At 36.3% G+C, this 23706-nt stretch overlaps 1 protein-coding gene across 7 annotated transcripts in view; it reads left to right on the top strand.

Moving 5' to 3' along the window:
* The first annotated feature begins 11854 nt into the window (after window positions 1-11854).
* The window catches only part of LOC127679296 (NKG2-A/NKG2-B type II integral membrane protein-like), a 30032-nt gene continuing 18180 nt past the window's right edge, over window positions 11855-23706 (top strand). For 3 of the 7 annotated variants that reach the window (XM_052175022.1, XM_052175023.1, XM_052175021.1), the window contains exons 1-6: window positions 11855-12064; window positions 12389-12490; window positions 12979-13029; window positions 13463-13614; window positions 15423-15523; window positions 15870-16012. In XM_052175022.1, coding sequence (XP_052030982.1) covers window positions 11878-12064; window positions 12389-12490; window positions 12979-13029; window positions 13463-13614; window positions 15423-15523; window positions 15870-15987 — 711 coding nt within the window. In that variant the 5' untranslated portion in view covers window positions 11855-11877 and the 3' untranslated portion in view covers window positions 15988-16012. Of the gene's footprint in view, window positions 12065-12388; window positions 12491-12978; window positions 13030-13462; window positions 13615-15422; window positions 15524-15869; window positions 16013-19175; window positions 19296-19870; window positions 22270-23091; window positions 23265-23706 lie in introns of those variants that run through there. The other 4 variants (XR_007976730.1, XR_007976731.1, XM_052175020.1 and 1 more) reach the window with 4 other exon arrangements.

Below are 23706 nucleotides of genomic sequence, written 5' to 3'. Positions count from 1 at the left end.
AAAACACAAACAAGAAAGTGAAGGAGCTAAGCAAAACCATCCAGGATCTAAAATCAGAAGTAGGAACAACTAAGAAAACTCAAAGGGAGACAACTTTGGAGATAGAAAGCCTTGGGAAGAAATCAGGGGACATAGATGCAAATATCACAACAGAATACAAAAGATAGAAGAAAGAATCTCAGATGCTGAAGATATCATAGAAACCAGGGACTCAACAGTTAAAGAAAATGCAAAATGCAAAAAGCTTGTAACCCAAAACATCCAGGAAATCCAGGACACAATGAGAAGACCAAACCTAAGGATTATAGGCATAGATGAGAGTGAAGATTTACAACTTAAAGGGCCAGCAAATATCTTCAATAAAATTATGGAAGAAAACTTCCCTAAGCTAAAGAGAGAGATGCCCATGAGTATACAAGAAGCCTAAAGAACTCCAAACAGACTGAACCAGAACAGAAATACATCCAGTCACATAATAATCAAAACCCCAAATGTACTAAACAAAGAAAGAATATTAAAGGCAGTAAGAGAAAAAGGCCAAGTAACATATACAGGAAGACCTATCAGAATCACACTAGACTTCTCACCTGAGACTATGAAAGCTAAAAGATCCTGGGCAGATCTCATGCAGACTCTAAGAAAACACAAATGCCAGCCGAAACTACTATACCCAGCAAAACTCTCAATCACTATAGATGGATAAACTAAGATATTCCATGACAAAAACAAGTTTACCCAATATCTATCCACAAACCCAGCCCCACAAACGATAATAGGAGGAAAACACCAATACAAGGAGGGAAACTTCATCCTGAAAAAAGCAAGATAGTAGCCTTCTTTCATCAAACCCAAAAGAAGTTAACCAATCAAATTTAAAAAATAACATCAAAAATGACAGGAAGTAATAATGACTATTCCTTAATATCTCTTAACATCAATGGGCTCAATGCCCCAATAAAAAGACATAGACTAACCAACTGGATACGTAAACAGGACCCTACATTTTGCTGCATACAGGAAACACACCTCAGTGTGAAAAACAAACACTACCTTAGAGTAAAAGGCTGGAAGACAATTTTACAAGCAAATGGTCTCAGGAATCAAGCTGGAGTAGCCATTCTAATATCAGATAATATTGACTTTCAACTCAAAGTCATCAAAAGAGACTCTGGGGGACACTTCTTGCTGGTCAAAGGAAAAATACAACAAGAAGACCTCTCAATCCTGAACATTTATGCTCAAAATGCAAGGGCACCCTCATTCATAAAAGAAACTTTACTAAAGCTCACATTGCAACTAACACAATAATTATGGGTGACTTCAACACTCCACTTTTCTCAATGGACCGATCAGGAAAACAGAAACTGAACAGGGACACAGTGAAACTAATTGAAGCTTTGGACCAATTAGATTTAACATATATATATATATATATATATATATATATATATATATATATATATATATATATATATATATATAACATTTTATCCTAAAGCAAAAGAATATACCTTTTGCTCAGCACCTCATGGTACCTTCTCCAAAACTGACCATATAATTGGTCACAAGGCAGACCTCAACAAATATAAGAAGATCGAACTAATCCCATGCCTCCTATCAGATCACTATGGAGTAAAAGTGGTCTTCAATAGCAACAAAAACAACAGAAACCCCACATACACATGGAAACTGAACAATATTCTACTCAATGATACCTTGGTCAAGGAAGAAATAAAGAAAGGAATTAAAGACTTTTTAGAACTTAATGAAAATGAAGACACAACATACCCAAATCTATGGGACATAATGAAAGCAGTGCTAAGAGGAAAACTCATAGCCCTGAGTGCCTCCAAAAAGAAAATGGAGAGAGCATACACTAACAGCTTAATGACACACCTGAAAGCCCTGGAACAAAAAGTGCTATTTCACCCAGGAGGAGTAGAAGGCCCTTGTTCTGGAAAGACTCAGTGAAGCAGTATAGGGCAAAACCAGAACAGGGAAGTGGGAAGGGGTGGGTGGGGGGATCGGGGAAGAGAAGGGGGCTTATGGGACTTTCGGGGAGTGGGGGGCTAGAAAAGAGGAAATCATTTGAAATGTAAATAAAAAATATATCAAATAAAAAAAAAGAAGGCAGGAAATCATCAAACTCAGGGCTGAAATCAATCAAGTAGAAACAAAGAGAACCATACAAAGAATCAACAAAACCAGGAGCTGATTCTTTGAGAAAATCAACAAGATAGATAAACCCATAGCCAGACTAACCAAAGGGCACAGAGAAAGTATACAGATTAACAAACGTAGAAATGAAAAGGGAGATATAACAACAGAAACTGAGGAAATTCAAAAAATCATTAGATCCTACTACAAAAGCCTATACTCAACACAACTGGAGAATTTGGAGGAAATGGACAGTTTCCTAGACAGATATCTGACACCAAAACTAAATCAGGATCAAATAGATCATCTAAACAGCCCCATAACACCTGAAGAAATAAAAAGGGTCATAGAAAGTCTCCCAACCAAAAAAAGCACGGGACCAGATGGCTTCACTGCAGAATTCTATCAGACCTTCATAGAAGACCTAACACCAATACTCTTCAAACTATTTCACAAAATCGAAACATAAGGAACTCTACCCAACTCATTCTATGAAGCCACAATTACACTGATACCAAAACCACACAAAGAACCAACAAAGAAAGAGAACTTCAGACCAATTTCCCTTATGAATATTGATGCAAAAATACTTAATAAAATCCTTGCCAACCAAATCCAAGAACACATCAAAACGATCATCCACCATGATCAAGAAGGCTTCATCCCAAGGATGCAGGGATGCTTCAATATAAGGAAATCCATCAATGCTATCCACTACATAAACAAACTCAAAGAAAAAAAACCATATGATCATCTCATTAGATGTAGAAAAAGCATTTGACAAAATTCAGCATCCTTTCATGCTAAAGTCTTGGAAAGAACAGGAATTCAAGGCCCATACCTAAACATCATTAAAGCAATATACAGCAAACCGGTAGTCAACATCAAACTAAATGGAGAGAAAGTTGAAACGTGAGGCAATCCCACTAAAATCAGGGACTAGACAAGGCTGTCCTCTCTCTCCATATCTTTTCAATATAGTACTTGAAGTTCTAGCTAGAGCAATGAGAAAACATAAGGAGGTCAAAGGGATACAAATTGGAAAGTAAGAAGTCAAATTTTCACTATTTGCACATGACATGATAGTCTACTTAAGTGACCAGAAAACCTCCACCAGAGAATTCCTACAGCTGATAAAAAAAACTTCAGCAAAGTGGCTGGTTATAAAATCAACTCAAGCAAATCAGTTGCCTTCCTATACTCAAAGGATAAGCAGGCTGAGAAAGAAGTTAGGGAAATGACACCCTTCACAATAGTCACAAACAATATAAAGTTTCTTGGTGTGACTCTAACCAAACAAGTGAAAGATCTATATGACAAGAACTTCAGGTATCTGAGGAAGGAAATCGAAGTAGACCTCAGAAAATGGAAAAATCTGCCATGCTCATGGATCGGCAGGATTAATATAATAAAAATGGCCACCTTGCCAAAAGCAATCTACAGATTCAATGCAATCCCCATCAAAATCCCAACTCAGTTCTTCACAGAGTTAGAAAAAGCAATTCTCAAATTTATCTGGAATAACAAAAAACCCAGGATAGTTAAACTATTCTCAACAACAAAAGAAAGTCTGGGGGAGTCAGTATCCCTGACTTCAAGCAATACTGCAGAGCAATAGTATTAAAAACTGCATGGTATTGGCACAGTGACAGACAAGTGGAAAAATGGAATAGAATTGAAGATCCAGAAATGAATCCACACACCTATGGTCACTTGATCTTCGACAAAGGAGCCAAAAACATCCAGTGGAAAAAAGTTAGCCTTTTCAACAAATGGTGCTGGTTCAATTGGAGGTCAGCATGCAGAAGAATGCGAATTGATCCATTCTTATCTCCATGTACTAAACTTCACTCCAAGTGGATCAAGGACCTCCATGTAAAACCAGACACACTGAAACTAATAGAAAAGAAACTGTGGAAGACCCTTGAGGACATGGGCCCAGGGGAAAAGTTCCTGAACAGAACACCAATAGCTTATGCTCTAAGATCAAGAATTGACACATGGGACCTCATAAAATTTCAAAGTTTCTGTAAGGCAAAGGACACTGTTAAAAGAACAAACAGCAACCATCAAATTGGGAAAGGATATTCACCAACCCTACATCTGATAGAGGGCTAATATCCAATATATACAAAGAACTCAAGAAGTTAGACCCCAGGGAACCAAATAACCCTATTTAAAAAATGGGGTACAGATCTAAACAAAGAATTTTCATCTGAAGAAATTCAGATGGCCGATAGGCATCTTAAGAAGTGCGCAACATCATTAGTCATTAGGGAAATGTAAATCAAAACAACCCTGATATTTCACCTTACACCAGTCAGAATGGCTAAGGTCAAAAATTCAGGAGACAGCAGGTGTTGGTGAGGATGTGGAGAAAGAGGAACACTCCTCCACTGCTGGTGGGGCTGTACAACCACTTTGGAAATCAGTCTGGCGGTTCCTCAGAAAACTGGACATGACACTTCCGGAGGACCCTGCTATACCTCTCCTGGGCATATACCCAAAGGATTCCCCTGCATGCAATAAAGACACATGCTCCATTATGGTCATAGCAGTCTTATTTATAATAGCCAGAAGCTGGAAAGAACCCAGATGTCCCTCAAAGGAGGAATGGATACAGAAAATGTGGTATATTTACACAATGGAATACTACTCAGCAATTAGAAACAACGAATTCACAAAATTTTTAGGCAAATGGTTTGATCTGGAAAATATCATCCTAAGTGAGGTAACCCAATCACAAAAGAATACACATGGAATGCAATCTCTGATAAGTGGATATTATTTAGCCCAGAAGCTCTGAATACCCAAGGTACAAATCGCATAACAAATGACTCCCATGAAGAAGTATGGAGAGGGTCCTGATCCTGGAAAGGATTGATCTAGCATTGGAGGGGAATCTAAGGACTGAAAAAAAGGAGGGAGGTGATTGGAGAATGAATGGAGAGAAGAAGGTTTATGGGACATATGGGGAGGGAGAATCTGGGAAAGGGTAAATCATTTGGAATGTAAACAAGGAATATAGAAAATTAAAATATTTATAAATAAATAAATAAATAAATAAATAAATAAATAAATAAATAAATAAATAAGGCTGTTATGAACATAGTGGAGCATATGGCCTTATTACATGTTGGAGCATCTTCTGGGTATTTGCCCAGGAACAGTATAGCTGGGTCCTCAGGTAGTGCTATGTCCAATTTTCTGAGGAAATGCCAAACTGATTTCCAGATGGTTTTACCAGCTTGCAATTCCACGGGCATTGGAGGAGTGTTCCTCTTTCTCCACATCCTCTCCAATATTAGCTGTCCCCTGCGTTTTTGATCCTGGCCATTCTGACTGGCGTGAGGTAGAATCTCAGGATTGTTTTGATTTGCATTTTCCTGATTTTTAAGGCTGTTGAACATTTCTATAGGTGTTTCTCAGCCATCCAGTATTCCTCAATTGAGAATTCTTTGTTTAGTTCTGTACCCATTTTTAATAGGGTTATTTGGTTCGCAGGGGTCTAACTTCTTGAATTCGTTGTATATATTGGATATTAGCCCTCTACCAGATGTAGGATTGGTAAAGATCTTTTCCCAATCTGTTGGTTAACGTTTTGTCCTATTAACAATGTCCTTTGCCTTACAGAAGCTTTGTAATTTTATGAGGTCTTATTTGTCAATTCTTGATCTTAGAACATAAGCTATTGGTGTTCTATTCAAGAAAATTTCCCTTGTGCCACATGCCCCAGGTTCTTCCCCACTTTCTCCTCTATTGGACTCAGTGTATCTGGTTTTATGTGGAGATCTTTTATACACATGGACTTGAGTTTTGAACAGGGAGATAAGAATGAATCAATTTTCATCCTTCTACATGTTGACTGCCAGTTGACCCAACTCCATTTATGGAAAATGCTGTCTTTTTTTCACTGGATGGTTTTAGCTCCTTTGTCAAAGATTAAGTGACCATAGGTGTGCAGGTTCATTTCTGGGTCTTCAATTTCATTCCACTGATCTACCTGCCTGTCTCTTTACCAATACCGTACAGTTTTTATCCCTATTGCTCTGTAGTAGAGCTTGAGGTCAGGGGTGGTGATTCCACCAGAACTTCTTTCACTGTTCAGAAGAGTTTTCTCTACACTGGAATTTTTGTTATTCCAGATAAATTTGGAAATTGGAGATATGGGATTGTTTAGATCATTTATCTGATCCTGATTTGACTTTGGTACCTGGTATCTGTCTAGAAAATTGGCCAATTCATCTAGATTTTCTACTTCTGTTGAGTATAGGCTTTTGTAGTAGGATCTGATGATTTTTTGGATTTCCTCAGTATCTGTTGTTATGCCTCCCTTTTCATTTCTGATTTTGCTGATTTGGAAACTGTCTCTATGCCCTCTAGTTAGTTTAGCTAAGGCTTGATCTATCTTGTTGATTTTCTCAAAGAACCACTCCTAGTTTGGTTGATTCTTTGTATAGTTCTTTTCATTTCTACTTGGTTGATTTCAGCCCTGAGTTTGACTATTTCCTGCTGTCTACCCCTCTTGGGTGTATTTGTTTCTTTTTGTTCTAGTACATTCAGCTATGCTGTTAAGCTGTTAGTGTATGCTCTTTCCAGTTTCTTTTCGGAGGCACTAAGAGCTATATGTTTTCCTCTTAGCACTGCTTTCATTGTGTCCCATAAGTTTGTGTATGTTGTGCCTTTGTTTTCATTAAATTCTAAAAAGTTTTTAATTTTTTTCTTTATTTTTTCCTTGACCAAGTTATCATTGAGTCTAGTGTTGTTCAGTTTCCATGTGTATGTGGGCTTTCTGATGGTTTTGTTGTTATTGAAGACTAGATTTAGTCTCTGGTGATCTGATAGGGTGCATGGAATTATTTCAATCTTTTATCTGCTGAGGTCTGTTTTGTGGCCAATTATATGGTCAGTTTTGGAGAAGGTACTATGAAGTGATGAGAAAAAGGTATGTTCGTTTGTTTTAGGATAAAATGTTCTATAGATATCTGTTAAATCCATTTGATTCATAACTTCTGTTAGTTACACTGTTTCTCTGTTTAATTTGTTTCCCTGATGAGAGTAGGGCATTGAAGTCTCCCACTATAGTTGTGTGGGGTGCAATGTGCACTTTGAGCTTTATTAGAGTTTCTTTTATTAATGATGCTGCCCTTGTATTTGGAGAATATATGTTCAGAATTGAGAGTTCATCTTTGTAGATTTTTCCTTTGATGAGTATGAAGTGTCATTTCTTATCTTTTCTGATTACTTTAGGTTGAAAGTCAATTTTATTCGATATTAGGATGGCTACACCAGCTTATTTTTTGGGACTACTTGCTTGGAAAATTGTTTTCCAGCCTTTTACTCTGAGGTAGTATCTTTCTTTGTGCCTGAGGTGGGTTTCTTGTGTGCAGCAAAATGTTGGGTCCTATTTGTATATCCAGTCTGTTAGTGTATGTCTTTTATTGGAGAATTGAGTCCATTGATATTAAGAGATATTAAGGAGAAGTGATTGTTGCTTCCTGTTATTTTTGTTATTAGAGGGGAAGTTATGTTTGGGTGGCTCTCTTCTTTTTTGGTTTGTTAAAAGAAGATTAATTTCTTGCTTTTTCTAGTGTGTAGTTTCCTTCCTTTTTTTGGTGTTTTCCATTTATTATCCTTTGAAGGGCTGGATTTGTAGAAAGATATTGTATAAATTTGTTTTTGTCATGGAATACCTTGGTTTCTCCATCAATGGTAATTGAGAGATTTGATCAGTTTAGCAGCCTCGGTTGGCATTTGTGTTCCCTTAGGGTCTGTATGACATCTTCCCAGGAACGTCTGGCTTTCATAGTCTCTGGTGAGAAGTGTGGTATAATTCTGATAGGTCTACCTTTATATGTCACCATTTTCCATTCTTGCTTTTAATATTCTTTCTTTGTTTAGTGCACTTGTTGTTTTAATTATTATGTAATGGGAGGTATTTCTTTTCTGGTCAAATCTATTTGGAGTTCTGTAGGTTTCTTGTATGTTCATGGGCATCTCTTACTTTAGGTTAGGGAAGTTTTCTTCTATAATTTTGTTGAAACATTTACTGGCCCTTTAAGTTGGAAATCTTCACTCTCTTTGTCTTAGTCAGGGTTTCTATTCCTGCACAAACATCATGACCAAGAAGCAAGTTGGTGAGGAAAGGGTTTATTGAGCTTATGCTTTCACATTGCAGTTCATCACTAAAGGAAGTCAGGACTGGAACTCAAGTAGGTCAGGAAGCAGGAGTTGATGCAGAGGCCATGGAGGGATGTTTCTTACTGGCTTGCTTCCCCTGGCTTGCTCAGCCTGCTCTCTTATAGAACCCAAGAATACAGCCCAGAGATGATACCACCCACAGGGGCCCTCCCCCTTGATCACTAATTGAGAAAATGTCTCACAGTTGGATCTCATGGAGGCACTTCCTCAACTGAAACTCCTTTCTCTGTGATAACTCCAGCCTGTGTCAAGTTGACACTCAAAACCAGCCAGTACACTCTTCTATACCTATAATCCTTAGGTTTGTTCTTCTCATTTTGTCCTCGATTTCCTGGATGTTTTGGGTCAGGAGCTTTTTGCATTTTTCATTTTCTTTGACTGTTGTGTCAGTGCTTTCTATGGTATCTTCTGCATCTGAGATTCTCTCTTATATCTTTTGTATTCTGTTGTTGATGCTTACATCCATGATTCCTGAATTCTTTCCTAGGTTTTCTATGTCCCAGCTTGTTTCCCTTTGTGATCTCTTTCTTGTTTCTACCTCTATTTTTAGATCCTAGATGATTTAGTTCAATTCCTTAACCTATTTTGTTGTGCTGTCCTATAATTCCTTAAGGGCTTCTACCTGTTTACCTGTGTTCTCTTGCATTTCTTTAAGGCAGTTATTTATGTCCTTCTTGAAACTCTCTACCAGCATCATGAGTTGTAATTTTAAATCTAAATCTTGCTTTTCCAGTTTATTGGGATATCCAGGACTTGCTGTTGTGGGAAAATTGGGTGCTATGGTTGCCTTGATTTCTGTTGGTAACCTTTCTGCATTTGCCTTTGCCATCTGGTTATCTGTGGTGTTACTTGGTCTTGCTGTCTCTGATTCCTGCTTGTTCCTCCTGTGAGCCTGCAAGCCTCTCAGCACCCCTGGATGACCTGCTCTCCCCTAGTGCAGAGTGTTGTGGCACTGCCCAGCTCCTGGGTGCAGGTGGGGCCCTGGTGGACCCTGTCCCATATGTTCTGGCACTCTGGTGTTGCAGGAGAGAAGATGGTGGCATCACCTCTAAACGGGGGAGTCAAATCACTCCCTTAAGAGCCGTTCTCCCCTGGCAGGATTGGTGCACAGTCAGCTGTGGTGCTGCCCAGCTCCTGAGTACAGGTGTGGCCCAGGTGTTCTGACACTCGGGTATTCCCTACACTCTTGGCTGTACCCACCTACTCAGTTGCTGAAAAGTAGATGGTCTCTGCGTATGTATTTAAAATACATGAATTCAAAATTTTTCCATCATGATATAGTTAAAATTTGAGATATAATATGTCTCTCTTTAAATAAATGTCTCTCTGTGTGTTATAATGTTGGATATAGAAATAGATTGTGTGTGTGTGTGTGTGTGTGTGTGTGTCTTATGATGTTGCATTCACTTGGCACAAAAACCCTAAGGCTTAAGCTCTAGTAAAATTAGAAGAGAAAAGAGAGGAGGGGGAGGAAGGGAAGAGAAAAAGAAACAGTATACTAGTATAAATTCAAGGCTTATCAACCTCAAGTTTCTCTTTTATTACGATAATTATTATAATTATCTCCCTGCCCCAATGGCTGGATCTTATACATATACAGATATAAGGAAACAGTTGGAAAAGACCACACTGCACAACACACTTAGAAACACTTTGTCCCTTCCACAGGAACCCAAAGAATTCTATGCTGTAAAGGTGTGTGAGAAACTGATTTCAAAATCAGCTTCTCAGAGTATGAGAACTTCCTGTTCAACCTTCAGTGACACATTAGTGAGAGATCTCCTTTTCCACTCTTGACTCACTCTGAGGCTCATGGGGGCAACCTGCAAAGTTCACAGTCACTGCTGCCCTAGATTTCTGCCACAGACTCACTTTTTGGTACTTGGCTTCCACAGAACCCCTGTGACCACCACACCTCACTGCAGGAAGTCTGGCTTTCTGTCAACACAGGGAGTTTGTCACTACTTCCTTCTCTCCAGCTGCCCAGTCTGTTGAGGGCACCCTGAAAAGGCTGCATGTAGAGCAACTGAGGCACAGTTCAGATGCAGGGGACCAAACTGGAACATGGATGCCTTTAAACAGCTCAGATCAATCCAAGTGAATGGGATACACTGGGGACCATCCCAAAGTTCTGTCCTCATTGTCTATGGGGAGTTAGCCATCCTCTTAAGTTACTGTTTCTTTATCAATACAATTAAATCTACAGCTATAGATGATCTGATGATGAAATGTGAATTTTACATTTTGCAATAGGTGCTCTGTGGCTCTTTGGATAAAAACATATCAATTTATCCCAGAGGGAACACATTCTTAAAAGGATTCTCTCACTGAGTGGTGAAGAACAATAGTGGAAACTGGGACTAAAATATTAATTTAAGTAGGTAATATTAATTGAGAGCTCTGCATGCCAGAGGTGAGTATTAATTGCCTTACGTGATTTTTTTTCACATTTTGGAAAAATGAACTGGGTTCATACTAATTTCTCAAGGGTCATGTAAGTTTTAAAGTCAGAATTAAATCTAGATCTCACTTATTCCAGGGCTAATTGATTGAACTGTTAAATTATGTTGAATTATTACAATTGTGGTTTGAGAGACTAAAATGGCACTGACTTTGGCAGCTGTGGGCTCTTTGGGAAAGTTTTAATCATCATTCTACTATGAATCAGTTTTTCCGTGTTATGGATTCACTCATTAGTTAATTTTTTAAATAAAATGGAATTAAATTAGTCTTTAAAATATTTTCAATATCATTTGTTTTAGGCATGATTTTTTTGACATAGCATTTTCAAAAATTTACAATATCCTTTAATTTTTAGTCATTTCTCTGAACTCCTCAATTATTCTAAATAAAATAAACTTTACAACATGGAACTTATTTTTAATAAATATATTAGCTATTAAGATAATGTGTAAGTTTGATGTGCATATATATGAATCAATATTGCTAAGCTACCTATTTAGAGCACTTGGTTTTACTCATTATTGATTTCAACTTATTGCTAAAGTTTAGCAGATCACTGTGGGTGCATGAACACATAAAAATGTAACAGTGAAAATTAAAAAGGAGGTCATGAACTCCAGAGAGAGAGGAGGGAATGAAACAGGTTGGAAGGGAAGAGAGAGGGATAGAAATTATGTGAAATTCTCAAAATAATAAAAAAATAAATTGAAATTAATTCAACATTTATTTCTGTTAGTGTTCGGATCTTTGGAATAAGCATTAACTATTTCACGGTGTTAGTCCTATGAAAACTAAATTTAATTTGTAAGGCAATTCTTTTGTTTGTAAACATCTTTGTTTCCCATTATTGACTTATCAAAAATATTTGGCCAAAAGTTGTTGTTATTGTTATTGTTATTGTTGTTTATACCACAGCATACATATTCATTGTGCAAGGAAAAAAATAGCTTAGATTAAAATTTCCAACTGCAAAATGAGTGACATTGTTCCAGACTCCACCCACTTTGGCTTCATCAGATTGTGTACCTTTGCCGTAGCACATCACTAGCTGCAGACATGAGTAATGAACGAGTCACCTATGCAGAATTGAATGTGGCAAAGAACTCAAGGAACCAGCACAGGAAACCAAGAGATACTCGCAGCTCCATTTCACTAATTGAGCAGGAAATCATCTATGCAGACTTCAGCTTTCAAAATCCTTCTCAAGAACATCCCTGGATTGGTAGGGACTGCTGCTGCAAAGGTGAGTTGCTGGATGGACTCAGCACTGGGATGCCAGGAGCATGAAGAGGTGTGGGCAGAGGTGGAAAGGGTCCTCTTTGGGAAGGCCGAAGCTCTAACTTGACCCATGCGTTTATAATTTGTGAGGGTAGATTTCATTCTGTTGTAAGATTTTCTGGGTCGTTCTGTTCATCACCGAAAGTGAACCGATACTGCCTACAACAGACTAATGCACAGAGAGAAGCCTGGGGTCAGAGTTTATCTGTTTGTCTCAATGTGTATGTAGGTTTTTGTGAGCATACTTATGCACAGCCACCTTTATAAATCCTTGCATTTCTCTCTGAAGGTTTTCCATCTCCTCCAGAAAAACTCATTGCTGGTACCTTAGGCATCATCTGTTTTGTCTTAATTGTTGCTGTGGTTGTAATTACTACAGTTGCCGTACCATGTAAGCATGTCTCTTTTTTTAATATTAAAAAGAAACATTCCCACTTTAATGACTTGAAGTACTTTCAAAACTTCATATCAAGAATAGTAGATTTTAGGTTAAAGTATGTATTTGTATCAAATGTGGAACAGTTGTTATGATGTTAATAATATTATGAATATCAGAGGAATTGTATAAATGCTAACTTGTTATTTTTCAATGATTCCCTAACTTAAATACATAGTTTAGAATCTTGGAGATTCTTTGCTGAGATGTGAAAACTGTTTTGAAAGTGGTTTTGTCATAGGTCACAGGGTAAAAGATGTTGAAATTTGAGCTTTCATTGAAGTAATTTTCTCCAGAGTTTTTCACATTTCCCCTTTTTTGGCAATTTAAATTGTATTCCACAGTATCCTAATTCAAAATGGTACATCAGCCTCAGACTTAGAAACTAAAATTGTTACAATTATTTTTGAAGTAGATTTCATAAGACTATTTTAACTCCTCAGATACTGAAGCAAAGGCATGGATCAACTCCTCAATGACTAGAACTCACAGAGGTACATCTTTCTTGTCAAAGTTCTGGGATACGTATGCATAGTATTTTGTGTCCTACCATGCAAAGATAATATTAGGTTTTTAGGAAGAAAACAATCTAGAAATATGAATGCTACATGCTCATAAATAAACATTAAGGATGAACTCTCATAAGACAGAAATGAGTTTCACTGTTCTAGAGTAGAGCTTATTATCCATGACTGAAAAAAATCTGTAGGATGAATATTTGTTTTGTGCTTTAGATAGACACATAAAGACTGTGCCAGAGCACAACTTTTTTCTTTGTTTGTATGCTTGAGTATATATTTTGTTTTACATTAGCCTCTAGTCTGGGTGGACATATAGTTTACATGAATGTTCAAATCTATAAATACATATTTATCTTCATTATTAAGTCCATGCTGCTTTTAGATATAAACCACGCTCTATCTTCAGCACAGCCTTGTGGTCCTTGTCCAAAGGAGTGGATATCATATTCCCACAATTGTTATTACATTGGTGTGGAGAGAAAATCTTGGAATGACAGTTCAATGTCCTGCATTTCCAAAACCTGTAGCCTGCTTCACATAGACAGTGAAGAGGAGCAGGTAAGAGCTGACGTATGTCAATCATTGCTTAACCTTTCTTCCGGTCAACATTTGTACAACCAGTTCATATTCTTATACATGTTTCATTTATTTACAACATCGTATAATATTTCATTGTTTTATTTTACAGTGTTTTATTTATATTTGTGTGCTGGTAATATTTATTTGCAAGGTTTAATTTATTTTATGAAAACTACTCTTGTACAAGTGTGTTTATTTTGAAATTTATTTTATCATTTAATTTTACCAGATAAAAATCAATACATGTACCATAGTTAATACTGATCAGAATGTGACTAGTTAGAAATAATTAGAGTCAGATTACTATGTAGTCATTTATCTCTTCCAGGTGTCTTTCTTCTGCATACTATTATCATGTCTTCCTGCGCAACACCATTTTTCAGACTTTCGCTATAATTAGATGCATATACATTTGAGTTTTATAGGACAGGATTCAGAAAGACATATGAACTGTTACATAGACATCTAATACCTCAGCAGTTCTAAACCTGTAGGTTACAAGGTTACTTGTGGAGTAGAATGACCCCATTGCAGGGGCCATGTAAGAATAAAAAAGATCAGATAGTTACATTATGAACATATCAATAGAATATTACAGTTATGAGGTATAAAAATTAATTTTATTTTGGGGGGTTGCCTTAGCATGAGGAACTCTATTAAAGGATCATAGCATTAGAAAGGTTGAGAACCACTGCTATAAATCTTTCATAGTTTTAGAGCAAATCAATGATCCACTTTACTGCATTGATCTGCAGTTCGCTAATTTTCACTGCTGTGTTATATAAGCAAAACCTTCTAACACCCACTCCATCTGATGTCTCTGGATGGGAACAGTGTCCACACCCTCAAGGACAGACACATCTTACCTGGTATTTGTACTCATGGAATCCCCTACTCCAGCTCCAACCCTAGTGTCCTTCAGCAGGTGAGAGAAGCACTTTGTGTGGCCAATCACCCCATTGGGTGTTTTCAGCCTTGCACAATGCTCCTGGCAGTTCTTTCTTACACAAGAACAAGAGAGGTCTCACAGCACCCATCTGCTGTTCTTGGGTCCTGGAAGAGCACATGACACATTGATTCCTTCCCTTGGCTGAGGGACGCAGGATGTCTTGCCGTTCTGCAGTGCCTCATCTTCAGGAGAGAATCCCTTTCAGCTTTTTGTTTCAGGCCTTCAGAACTCCTTGGTTTTGTCTTTTATTATTACTTTCCAAGTTTCCCCTTGTATGCATCACAGCAGCCAAGAGATTAATGCTACCATATCGTTGTCGGCAATCCGCCTCTGTAGTGATAGAAAACAGTGGGGTTCAGCTAGATAAGATAATAGAGTACCCAGAAAATGATTTTTATCTGCCATATCACTCATTTCTTCAGTAGCAAACCATGAACGTCCTTCTAAAACTGAACTTTGAGAAATAATAGAAAAGTTGATTTGAGCACAGCATCTTGAAATTTCTATGCATTGATTGTTTCTGGAAATGTGTTTGAATGCCTGTTATGTATGCATGGATAGCATAATTATCTATTAAGTTACATAAATCAATCACCAAATCCCTTAGTTATCTAAGATACATACAACTCCTAATACAAACACTTAAAAGTTAATTCTACATCAAAATCACACATATATGCGAATGTTTGGTAATGTAAGAAGTGTTCTTACCTTAATAAAAAGTTGTTTTACATTAAATAATAACCATATTATGATAGAACACATTAACACAATTTTAAAAATAATAAAAAAAGCCTTCATGCTGATAAAAAAAAAAAAACCCTTGCTTCCCTGGTAGGCATTTCTGCAATCTCTTTCATTTGTCTCCTGGACTGGATTATTTCGGAAGAGCAGAAGTCAGCCCTGGGTCTGGAAAAATAACTCAACTTTCAAACCAAAGTAAGTTTTTAGGAATGATACAACTGACAAGAAAAAATAAATAAAGTATGTATTGAAAGGATGTTGTCAATAAATGAAGCTGAATTATAGACAGAATGATGCTGAGTTTTATGAGCTGCTTATGTGACAGAATGGGCTACTTGGTTTTCATAACAATTACCTCTTGCCACACTATTAGTGAAGATGTCATTGCTGACTTTCATGACTTTCCTAAGACTCTTCTTTTGCAATGACTTATAGGAGTCACTCATTTGGTAGATTAGCCAAATATATATATATATATATACATATATATGCATATATATATATACACATATAAATGAATTTTGTGTTTGTGCTACTGTAGGATAGCAGAGATTTCCCATGATGAGCATAACTGTGCCATGATGTCAGCTTCCGGTCTCATAGCAGACAACTGTACAGCTTTACATACATACCTTTGTAAGTGCAAATTCACCAACTGAAACACCTGCATTTGAAGTCTGCCAGGTAATGTTATATTTCATAATCTGAAAATAGAGTTGTAATTGTGCATATCTTAAACTGTATTATATCATTTGTTCTAATGACACATTTTTTCAACAACAATCATTGGAGTATAGTAATCATACAAAAAGTAACAAATCTTACTTTGGTATCTGAGTCTTTTTGCTCAAGATACTCCCTATAATATTAATTTTTAACATATATTTCAGGAGGCTTTGTGCAGAAGTGCTGTTACATTTCAAACTTACTATTCAATGCACTTTCATAGAACTTTGTAGGATTTCCAGTTGTATATTGCAAATTCAGCTTCCATAGTACACTTAAGTAACCCATTTCTAATCTACATTTTCATGCATATGCATATATACATATACATCTGTGTATAGGTATGTCTGCATACATGTAAATATGTTCTAAGACTTTTTGTCCACTAGATATACTGAAAAGTTTTATTAACACAGTTTCAATATCTAGGGTCTATAAAACTTATAACGTTTTTTTAAAATATAGAGATAAAATATTTACACCTTCTTAATACTTTTTCAGGGACCTTTGGTCAATTGCATGCATCTATTGTTTATTCTGCTTTTTTTATATTCTTTACATGTCATTTATTTATATTTCTGTTCTGTGTGTGTGTGTGTGTGTGTGTGTGTGTGTGTGCATACATGCTTCCATGAAGCCTGTACAAAGGTCAAAGGACACCTTATAGAAGGTGGCTCCCTCATTTGACCATATGGAATTCAGGGATCAAACTGAGATTGGTATGATTAATGGCAAACACTGTTACCTCCTAGACCATACCCAAGCCCTTTGATTTTGTTTGTTTGTTTTTACTTGGTTTTGGTTTGTTTTATTTGAGATGAGAACTTCCTGTGTGGCACAGAGTGAAATCAAACTATCAGCAGCTCTTTTGTCTCTTGGAGCAGAGGCTTGCAGGCATATGTTGCCAATGGTGACTTCTTTCATTTCAACGAAAGGGACTTTGGTCCTTATTGGTCTTTTCTGTTGGAATTTTGTTCTTGATTATAATTTTGTACAGTTTATTGTTTTCTGCATTTTGCTTCATTTGTTGTGAACTTCACTTCTTTGGCTTTCCTGATTTTAATTTCTTGTGATACATGTTCATATTAAAATATCTCTTTTCTTAATAAAATCTTTGAAGAAATCAGTTATTCACAAGGGAAATTTGCCTAAGTTTTCCTTATAATTTTCAATTGTGAGGATATATAACAATAATATATTTGTCCTATGATTATTTAAAAATATGATTCAGAAAATGAAATTACCTGCTTCAATATTTTCACCATCTACTGATTGTTTTGATAAACCAAAAGGAATTCTTAATGAAGTTGATATTTGACTGTGAATATGGCTACTAAGACTGAAGAACTTATTTTGCAACTTATTTTATATTTTGCTTACATTTTATTTAAGTTTAAGCTTAAATAAATACAGTTTGAATGTCTTATGTAAGCATGGTCATGGCTATTGTGTGGATAGCTCAGTTTTAAATACTTTCTAATTGTATGATGAGAAATATTAGTTTATTTCTGTGCAAATTTCCCATGTGGGTCTAAGAACTTGAGCCTTCTGTGCTCACAGAAGTGGGTGTGTGAGTGGGAGCCAGCGTTGACTCTCCAGCTTAGGTTTCCATAACCTCACAGATTCATCTGCTGGCAGAGGTGTGGTAAGATATATCTAAGTCCCATTTGGGATTAAACTCTTGTCTTCCAATTCTAGGTTTTATTATTCATTTCTTTACTTTAGGTATGTAAGAGTTGATGAAATATTATTAGTGGTTTGATTGACAATCATCATTCTTCTTCATCTCCAATAATGATTTCTGTCATCATATGATAGCACACTATTGGTTCATCTTGATTTTGTTACTTTCATCTTTCCTTATGCCTATGTTGAGAGATTTTATTCATATGTGAACAAGACAAGACCATATTATTTGAGTTAAATATTATTTAGCTTATATTTAACGTATTATTAGATTATTATAATATATTATTTATAATTTGCTTGAATTTATAATTAATTCTAATCTTTGTTTAATTTTGAACATTTTTACATTACTTGAGAGCTAAATTTTAAACCGCGCTAATATGTTTGCTTAACAAAATAAATTTAGTTGTGATAAATTGACATATATAGAGAGTACATATATATACCTATATACCTATATACCTATATACCTATATACCTATATACCTATATACCTATATACCTATATACATATATACCTATATACATATATACATATATACATATACACATATACACATATACACATATACACATATATACATATATACATATATACATATATGGAGCACTTAAAATAAGATTTAATTTATAAAAAAATATAATGAAAAGAAATATAGGTGGACTTAGTATACAAGGCATTTTTATCACATGTATAGACATCTCTGAACTATTAATCCATTCAAAATAAAGAATATCATTTCCTTTTAAAGATTAATGGTAATCAATAAATAAAAGCATTATACTACAATCATGACTATGCATGTGATAAATATACTATCTGTGTACTCCCACAGCATCCCGTCTTTGACAAGTATCGCACATCAAAATTCTCATAATAACCTAAATCATTATTTATAAAGTGTAAAATGACACCTCAACTTCCTAAGTAACTTGGATTACCATCCTAAGCCACCAGGTGTTCTGGTTACTTTTTCATTGTAAACTTGACACAATCTGGGAAGAAGGAGTATCAGTTGAGAAACTGCCTCCATCAGATTGGCTTTGTGGTCACTACTGTGGCAGGCTGTCCTGAGGAATGACTGGGGTGGCATGGAGGGCCATTCTGTTTGTCAGTGGCAGCATTTGTAGCCACATAACCCTGCGCTATAAAAGAAAGCTTGATGTGGAATTATTGATCAGTATTCCTCCCTGCTGTCCCTCAGTCATGGAAATAATCCAGAAGTATTTGTTGAAATAAATACTTTCCTTTATGAGTTGCATTTGGTCAAAGAATTATTATCGTAGTAACAACAACACCAACAAAATAAACAATCAGAATGCCAGGCTTTCATGCCTTCCTTTAATATTTGCCAATCTATTTTGTTTTATGGTCCAAACTATGAATTTATGTTGAAACCAGACACCTGTTGAAAAATTCTTATTTTTACAGTTAGGTACAGTTCAAAGGCTTGAGGATATTTGAATAAGATGTTTGGATCCAGCTGCAACATAAAGAGTGTTCATCTCACATCTCTCCCAGCTGGACGGTCCTAGGCTTGCCATCCTATATGTAAGCTTATAGAAGACTTACTATATTAATCTCCTAAAGACATTGAACTAAAGTATAAATTCTGACGTCTCCTGCTGCACCCATTCGAGTGACTACACACAAAGTAGCATGTCTGGATTTATACCCTCAGAGTGGTCCCAGCACCTTGAAGGAAATGAAAAGAATTGCCCTGACTCATAACATACATATTCCCTTTCTTTGTAACTGTCAGAGGATGTGCACTCCAAAGCTGAAGTTAAAATCCAGTTCATTATAATTCTTTCACATGTAGTAGTCCAACCTCCTCATTGAGCATTATAAATATATATACATATACATACACATTTGCATAACATCATATATGTATTCATATACACATACATATATGTATATATTATTGCTGTGTTGCTAAAATCTCCAAGTCTCTACAAAGCACACATTTTCTGAAAATGCAGAAGTCCATTCTAAAAAAAAAATTAGAATTGTGAATGTCGTATGTTGTCCTACCCAATTCTGTATGCAGGTTAACTCCACCCCCGACCCATGAACCGCTGTCCCACCCCCATCTTTCTCACTGCTTCCTTTTCTCCTCACAGATCTCTGTCTCCCTTCAGATGAACTTGTGACTAGAATCCAAAGGATCATCTGCTTTCTCTAACTGTCCCATTCAATGTAGCTGGGCAGTGGTGGCGCACGCCTTTAATCCCAGCACTTGGGAGGCAGAGGCAGGCGAATCTCTGAGTTCGAGGCCAGCCTGGTCTACAGAGTGAGTTCCAAGACAGCCAGGGCTACACAGAGAAACCCTGTCTTGGAAAACAACAAACAAACAAAAAAACCCAAACAAACAAAATGGTAACAGACACAGTTGTTACCAAAAGAATGCCTTTTGAATGATTATGGGGAATTTTTCACTCAGAAGGCTGGAAGACTCTGTACATGCTTCTCTGTACACAATTATCAGATGACACATTTAATATATACTTATTTATGTAATTTTGTAAAAAAAAATCTTTCCAATGTTTATCCTGAATTTGTCAAATGTACAATAACAGAATTACTGAAAAGTGTTTTTTAGTCTATGTGTTGTGATCTTGTTACTCAATGTCATGCTTCTGGGAATTTTTCTTAAGACGTTAATTAGTACTTATAAGTGGTTATATTAACCATTGTGAAGTTTGATCAGTTTTAGGTGTGAGCCTAGCTTTTAACAGCTGAGCCATCACTCCAGCCCAAATTTTGGTCAATTTTGAACCTATAGGTTTTTGCAATATTTTCCTCCCAAACCTTCATTTTTATAATATTTTCCACAAAAATAATTTTATTATATACTTTTATGTTTTGATATAAACTAAAATTCCAAACAAGGAAATTAAAATTTGTATTTTCAGAAATATTAATTGTTTAAATTCTCCTTTACCTTTTTCTGGCTATTATAATTAAGGAGCAGAACATTACATCCTAATAAACCCTAGAAAAGTATACAACAATTTTCAAAGTTAAAGTGTTTGCACAGGTTTAACTTTGTCTTGTTCTCAGCCTATGCAAAAGTGATCATGACTTTCAAATGAAATGAACAAAAGAATTAGTCAATGAATCTTCACAAATAAAGACTTTACAAAAACATGTATTCTTATACAATATTAAAAGGATATGCTTAAAGTCAACATGACCATTGGTATTAATCACCTCAAATTTCGCTACTGTTGTGATAAGACAAGATTTAAATATTTATTCTGTTTCAAAAGAATTACTTCTATGTAGTGACTTTTCAGAACATATATAGGGTGAGCTTTTACTTGTTTTTGTCATATGCAGGTAGATTTGGGGATGAGTGCCTGACTTTTTTCCTGTATGTTTGTACTAGTGGGGCTATTTTATCTGTAACAAGATATGCTTGCTCGTAATTTGTATGTGCCTGATTATAGCTATACAAAGTCATTATTAAATATTAATGCTGTTTCTGAGACAAAATTTCTAATCTTCATTATATCCTTACCATTTCAGTAGCAAAGGACTAGTTAACAGTTTGCAATAGATGTTGCCACATTTGTGTAGAAAGAAAAACTTGAATTGAGAATTTGGTTTCCTATTCCAATTAGAACTCTGCTTTATGTGTTTGGGGAACAGCTTAATGGCTAAAATGTTTGGTGTGAAAAGCTGAAGACCAGGATCTGGCTCTCCATCAACTATATAAATGCTAGGCAGGTGTTGTTGTATTTTATGAAAAGGAAAAAGTCCAGGAACATGACTTATAGAGCAAAGTAGGTGAGGTGGGAGAGGGCGATTCTGTGGGCACATGCTGAGCCAGTCCTTCCCCCAAGGTACTCACCACAGCACAGATAGAGTGGGAAATAGAGTTTATTTAGGTCATGAGAAGGTGAGTTGAAAAGGAAGTAGAGATAGAGAAAGATACACACACATACACACACACAAAGAGAGAGGGGGAGGGGACAGAGAGACAGAGACAGAGAGACAGAAAGAGCAGAAAGAGACAGAAAAAGACAGCAAGAGACAGAGGAGACAGAGAGAGAAAGATAGAGGCTGGCCAGGAACTGTGGAAAGAGAAGGGAAGGGGATGGGGACAGAGGGAGAAGGATCAGAGAGATAAGAGAGTAAGAGAATAAGAGAATAAGAGAGTCAGGAGGGGGCAAACAGCCCCTTTTATAGTGAGTCAGGCATTCCTGGTTGTTGCCAGGTAACTGTGGGGTGGAGACTAGAAGGAATGCTAACAGGTGTGGCCACAAGCAGTAATTCTACATGTAGGAGCCAGAGATTGGAGATCACTAGGGTAAACTGGGCAGCTAGAGCAGCCAAGTTTGTGAGATCAGCTAGAGAACTTGCCTCAGTGCAGAAGATGTATAGCAATTGATTTTCCCATATTATGTGATACAAACAAGTTGTGGGCATAGGAAGTCCTTTATTCATGAACTGAAAATATTCAAATTTGTCTCAGCAATATAAAAATAAAAATGAAACACTATGAAGTCAAAAAGGAAATATATGTTTCACAGATTCGTAAACGAGTAAAGTAAAACATACAAGATTATGGAAAAGTTTTAGGGACATAATATTGGCAGATAAACAATATATGTTCTTCTCAGGGACAGGTAAAATATCCAAATAGGATCATAACAAAGGCCACGAAGCAAACCTTAAAACATTGAGATAAAAACAAAAACAAAAACAAAAAAACAAAAAACAAAAAAGAAATTAAGATAATTCTTCTGTATTATATAGAAGATAGATTTTAATTTACTTACTACGCAGTTATATTTGAAGTTTTGTTATCTAAAACTAAATATTTTCATTAAAATATAGACAATTACAATTAAGGATAAGTAACTAAATAATACAAGTCCTTATTTAAGATTCTAATTCTTGTCATACTGACAGAGTGCAATATTGATGATATTCAATATGATTTCACCCAGAGAATATTTCTTCCCACCAAATTAATTTTAAAAATTTAGCTTTGAAACTGAAAGAAAATGTCACTGCTTCAAGAATTTTAACAAAAATATGGTGTATTTTTTCTGTGGTTTTAGCTCCAGTCACTGGAAGTAGAAAGTGATTTGGTTGTACTAACATCTTTTAATATCAGTTGATAGTGATACTGTGTGTTTTATAGTGTTGCCATGATTTTTCATGGTATAAAAAATATAATATTGATGTAAAAAGGAAAATGTATATAATATTTCTTATACTTGGTGTGGGAAGTCTCTGGGAGACAGAGACATAGCGAAACACAAAGAGACAGAGTGAGAGATTTAAAAAAAACTTCTAAGAATTCTCTCATGAAAACATCCAAACCAACCAGGTTGTTGCCAAGGTGGCGATCTACAGACTGAAGGTACTGTTTTTCTTCTATTGCTGAAGAGAAAATCTGCACAACTCATTGAACATGGAAAAGCTGAACTGCTGCCCAAGTCTTCATCCTGACTTATTAATGTTCATACTAAAAGGTGCCCTGCTTCCTGCCACAGGACAAAGGTAAGCCCTGACTCGGCTACAAGAGTGTCTTGGTTGCAAGATACGCTGGTGCAGTAGTGGCACAAAGCATGTGCAAGGAACCAAACAATATCTGATTGGAAATCAGGCTCACTCCATGAGGGAGGGACCATGCCCAGCACTGTTTGGTGGCCAAGAACATAAATAGATAGGGGACCTAGGGACAAACCAAACAGCAGTGTTCTGCCAAAGGAACATAGTGATAAACATTCCTAAATGACAGTGTGCTATAGTCATAGACAGTGTGTCAATCAACCACCTTCAGAGATTCTCCTCTCTGCAGCAGTTGGAAGTGAAAGCAGAGACAACTAGACAACATGCAGAGTGTGAGAGGTCTTAGAACATTCAGCCTTAAAATGGATGTCTCCATCAAATCCCTCCCCTCTGGTTCAAGGAATCCTGAGGAAGAGACGACAGAAAGAGT

Source organism: Apodemus sylvaticus, chromosome 2 (assembly GCF_947179515.1).
Source record: "Apodemus sylvaticus chromosome 2, mApoSyl1.1, whole genome shotgun sequence".
Taxonomy (NCBI): Eukaryota; Metazoa; Chordata; class Mammalia; order Rodentia; family Muridae; genus Apodemus; species Apodemus sylvaticus.
This window is presented reverse-complemented; position numbering and strand designations above follow the sequence as displayed.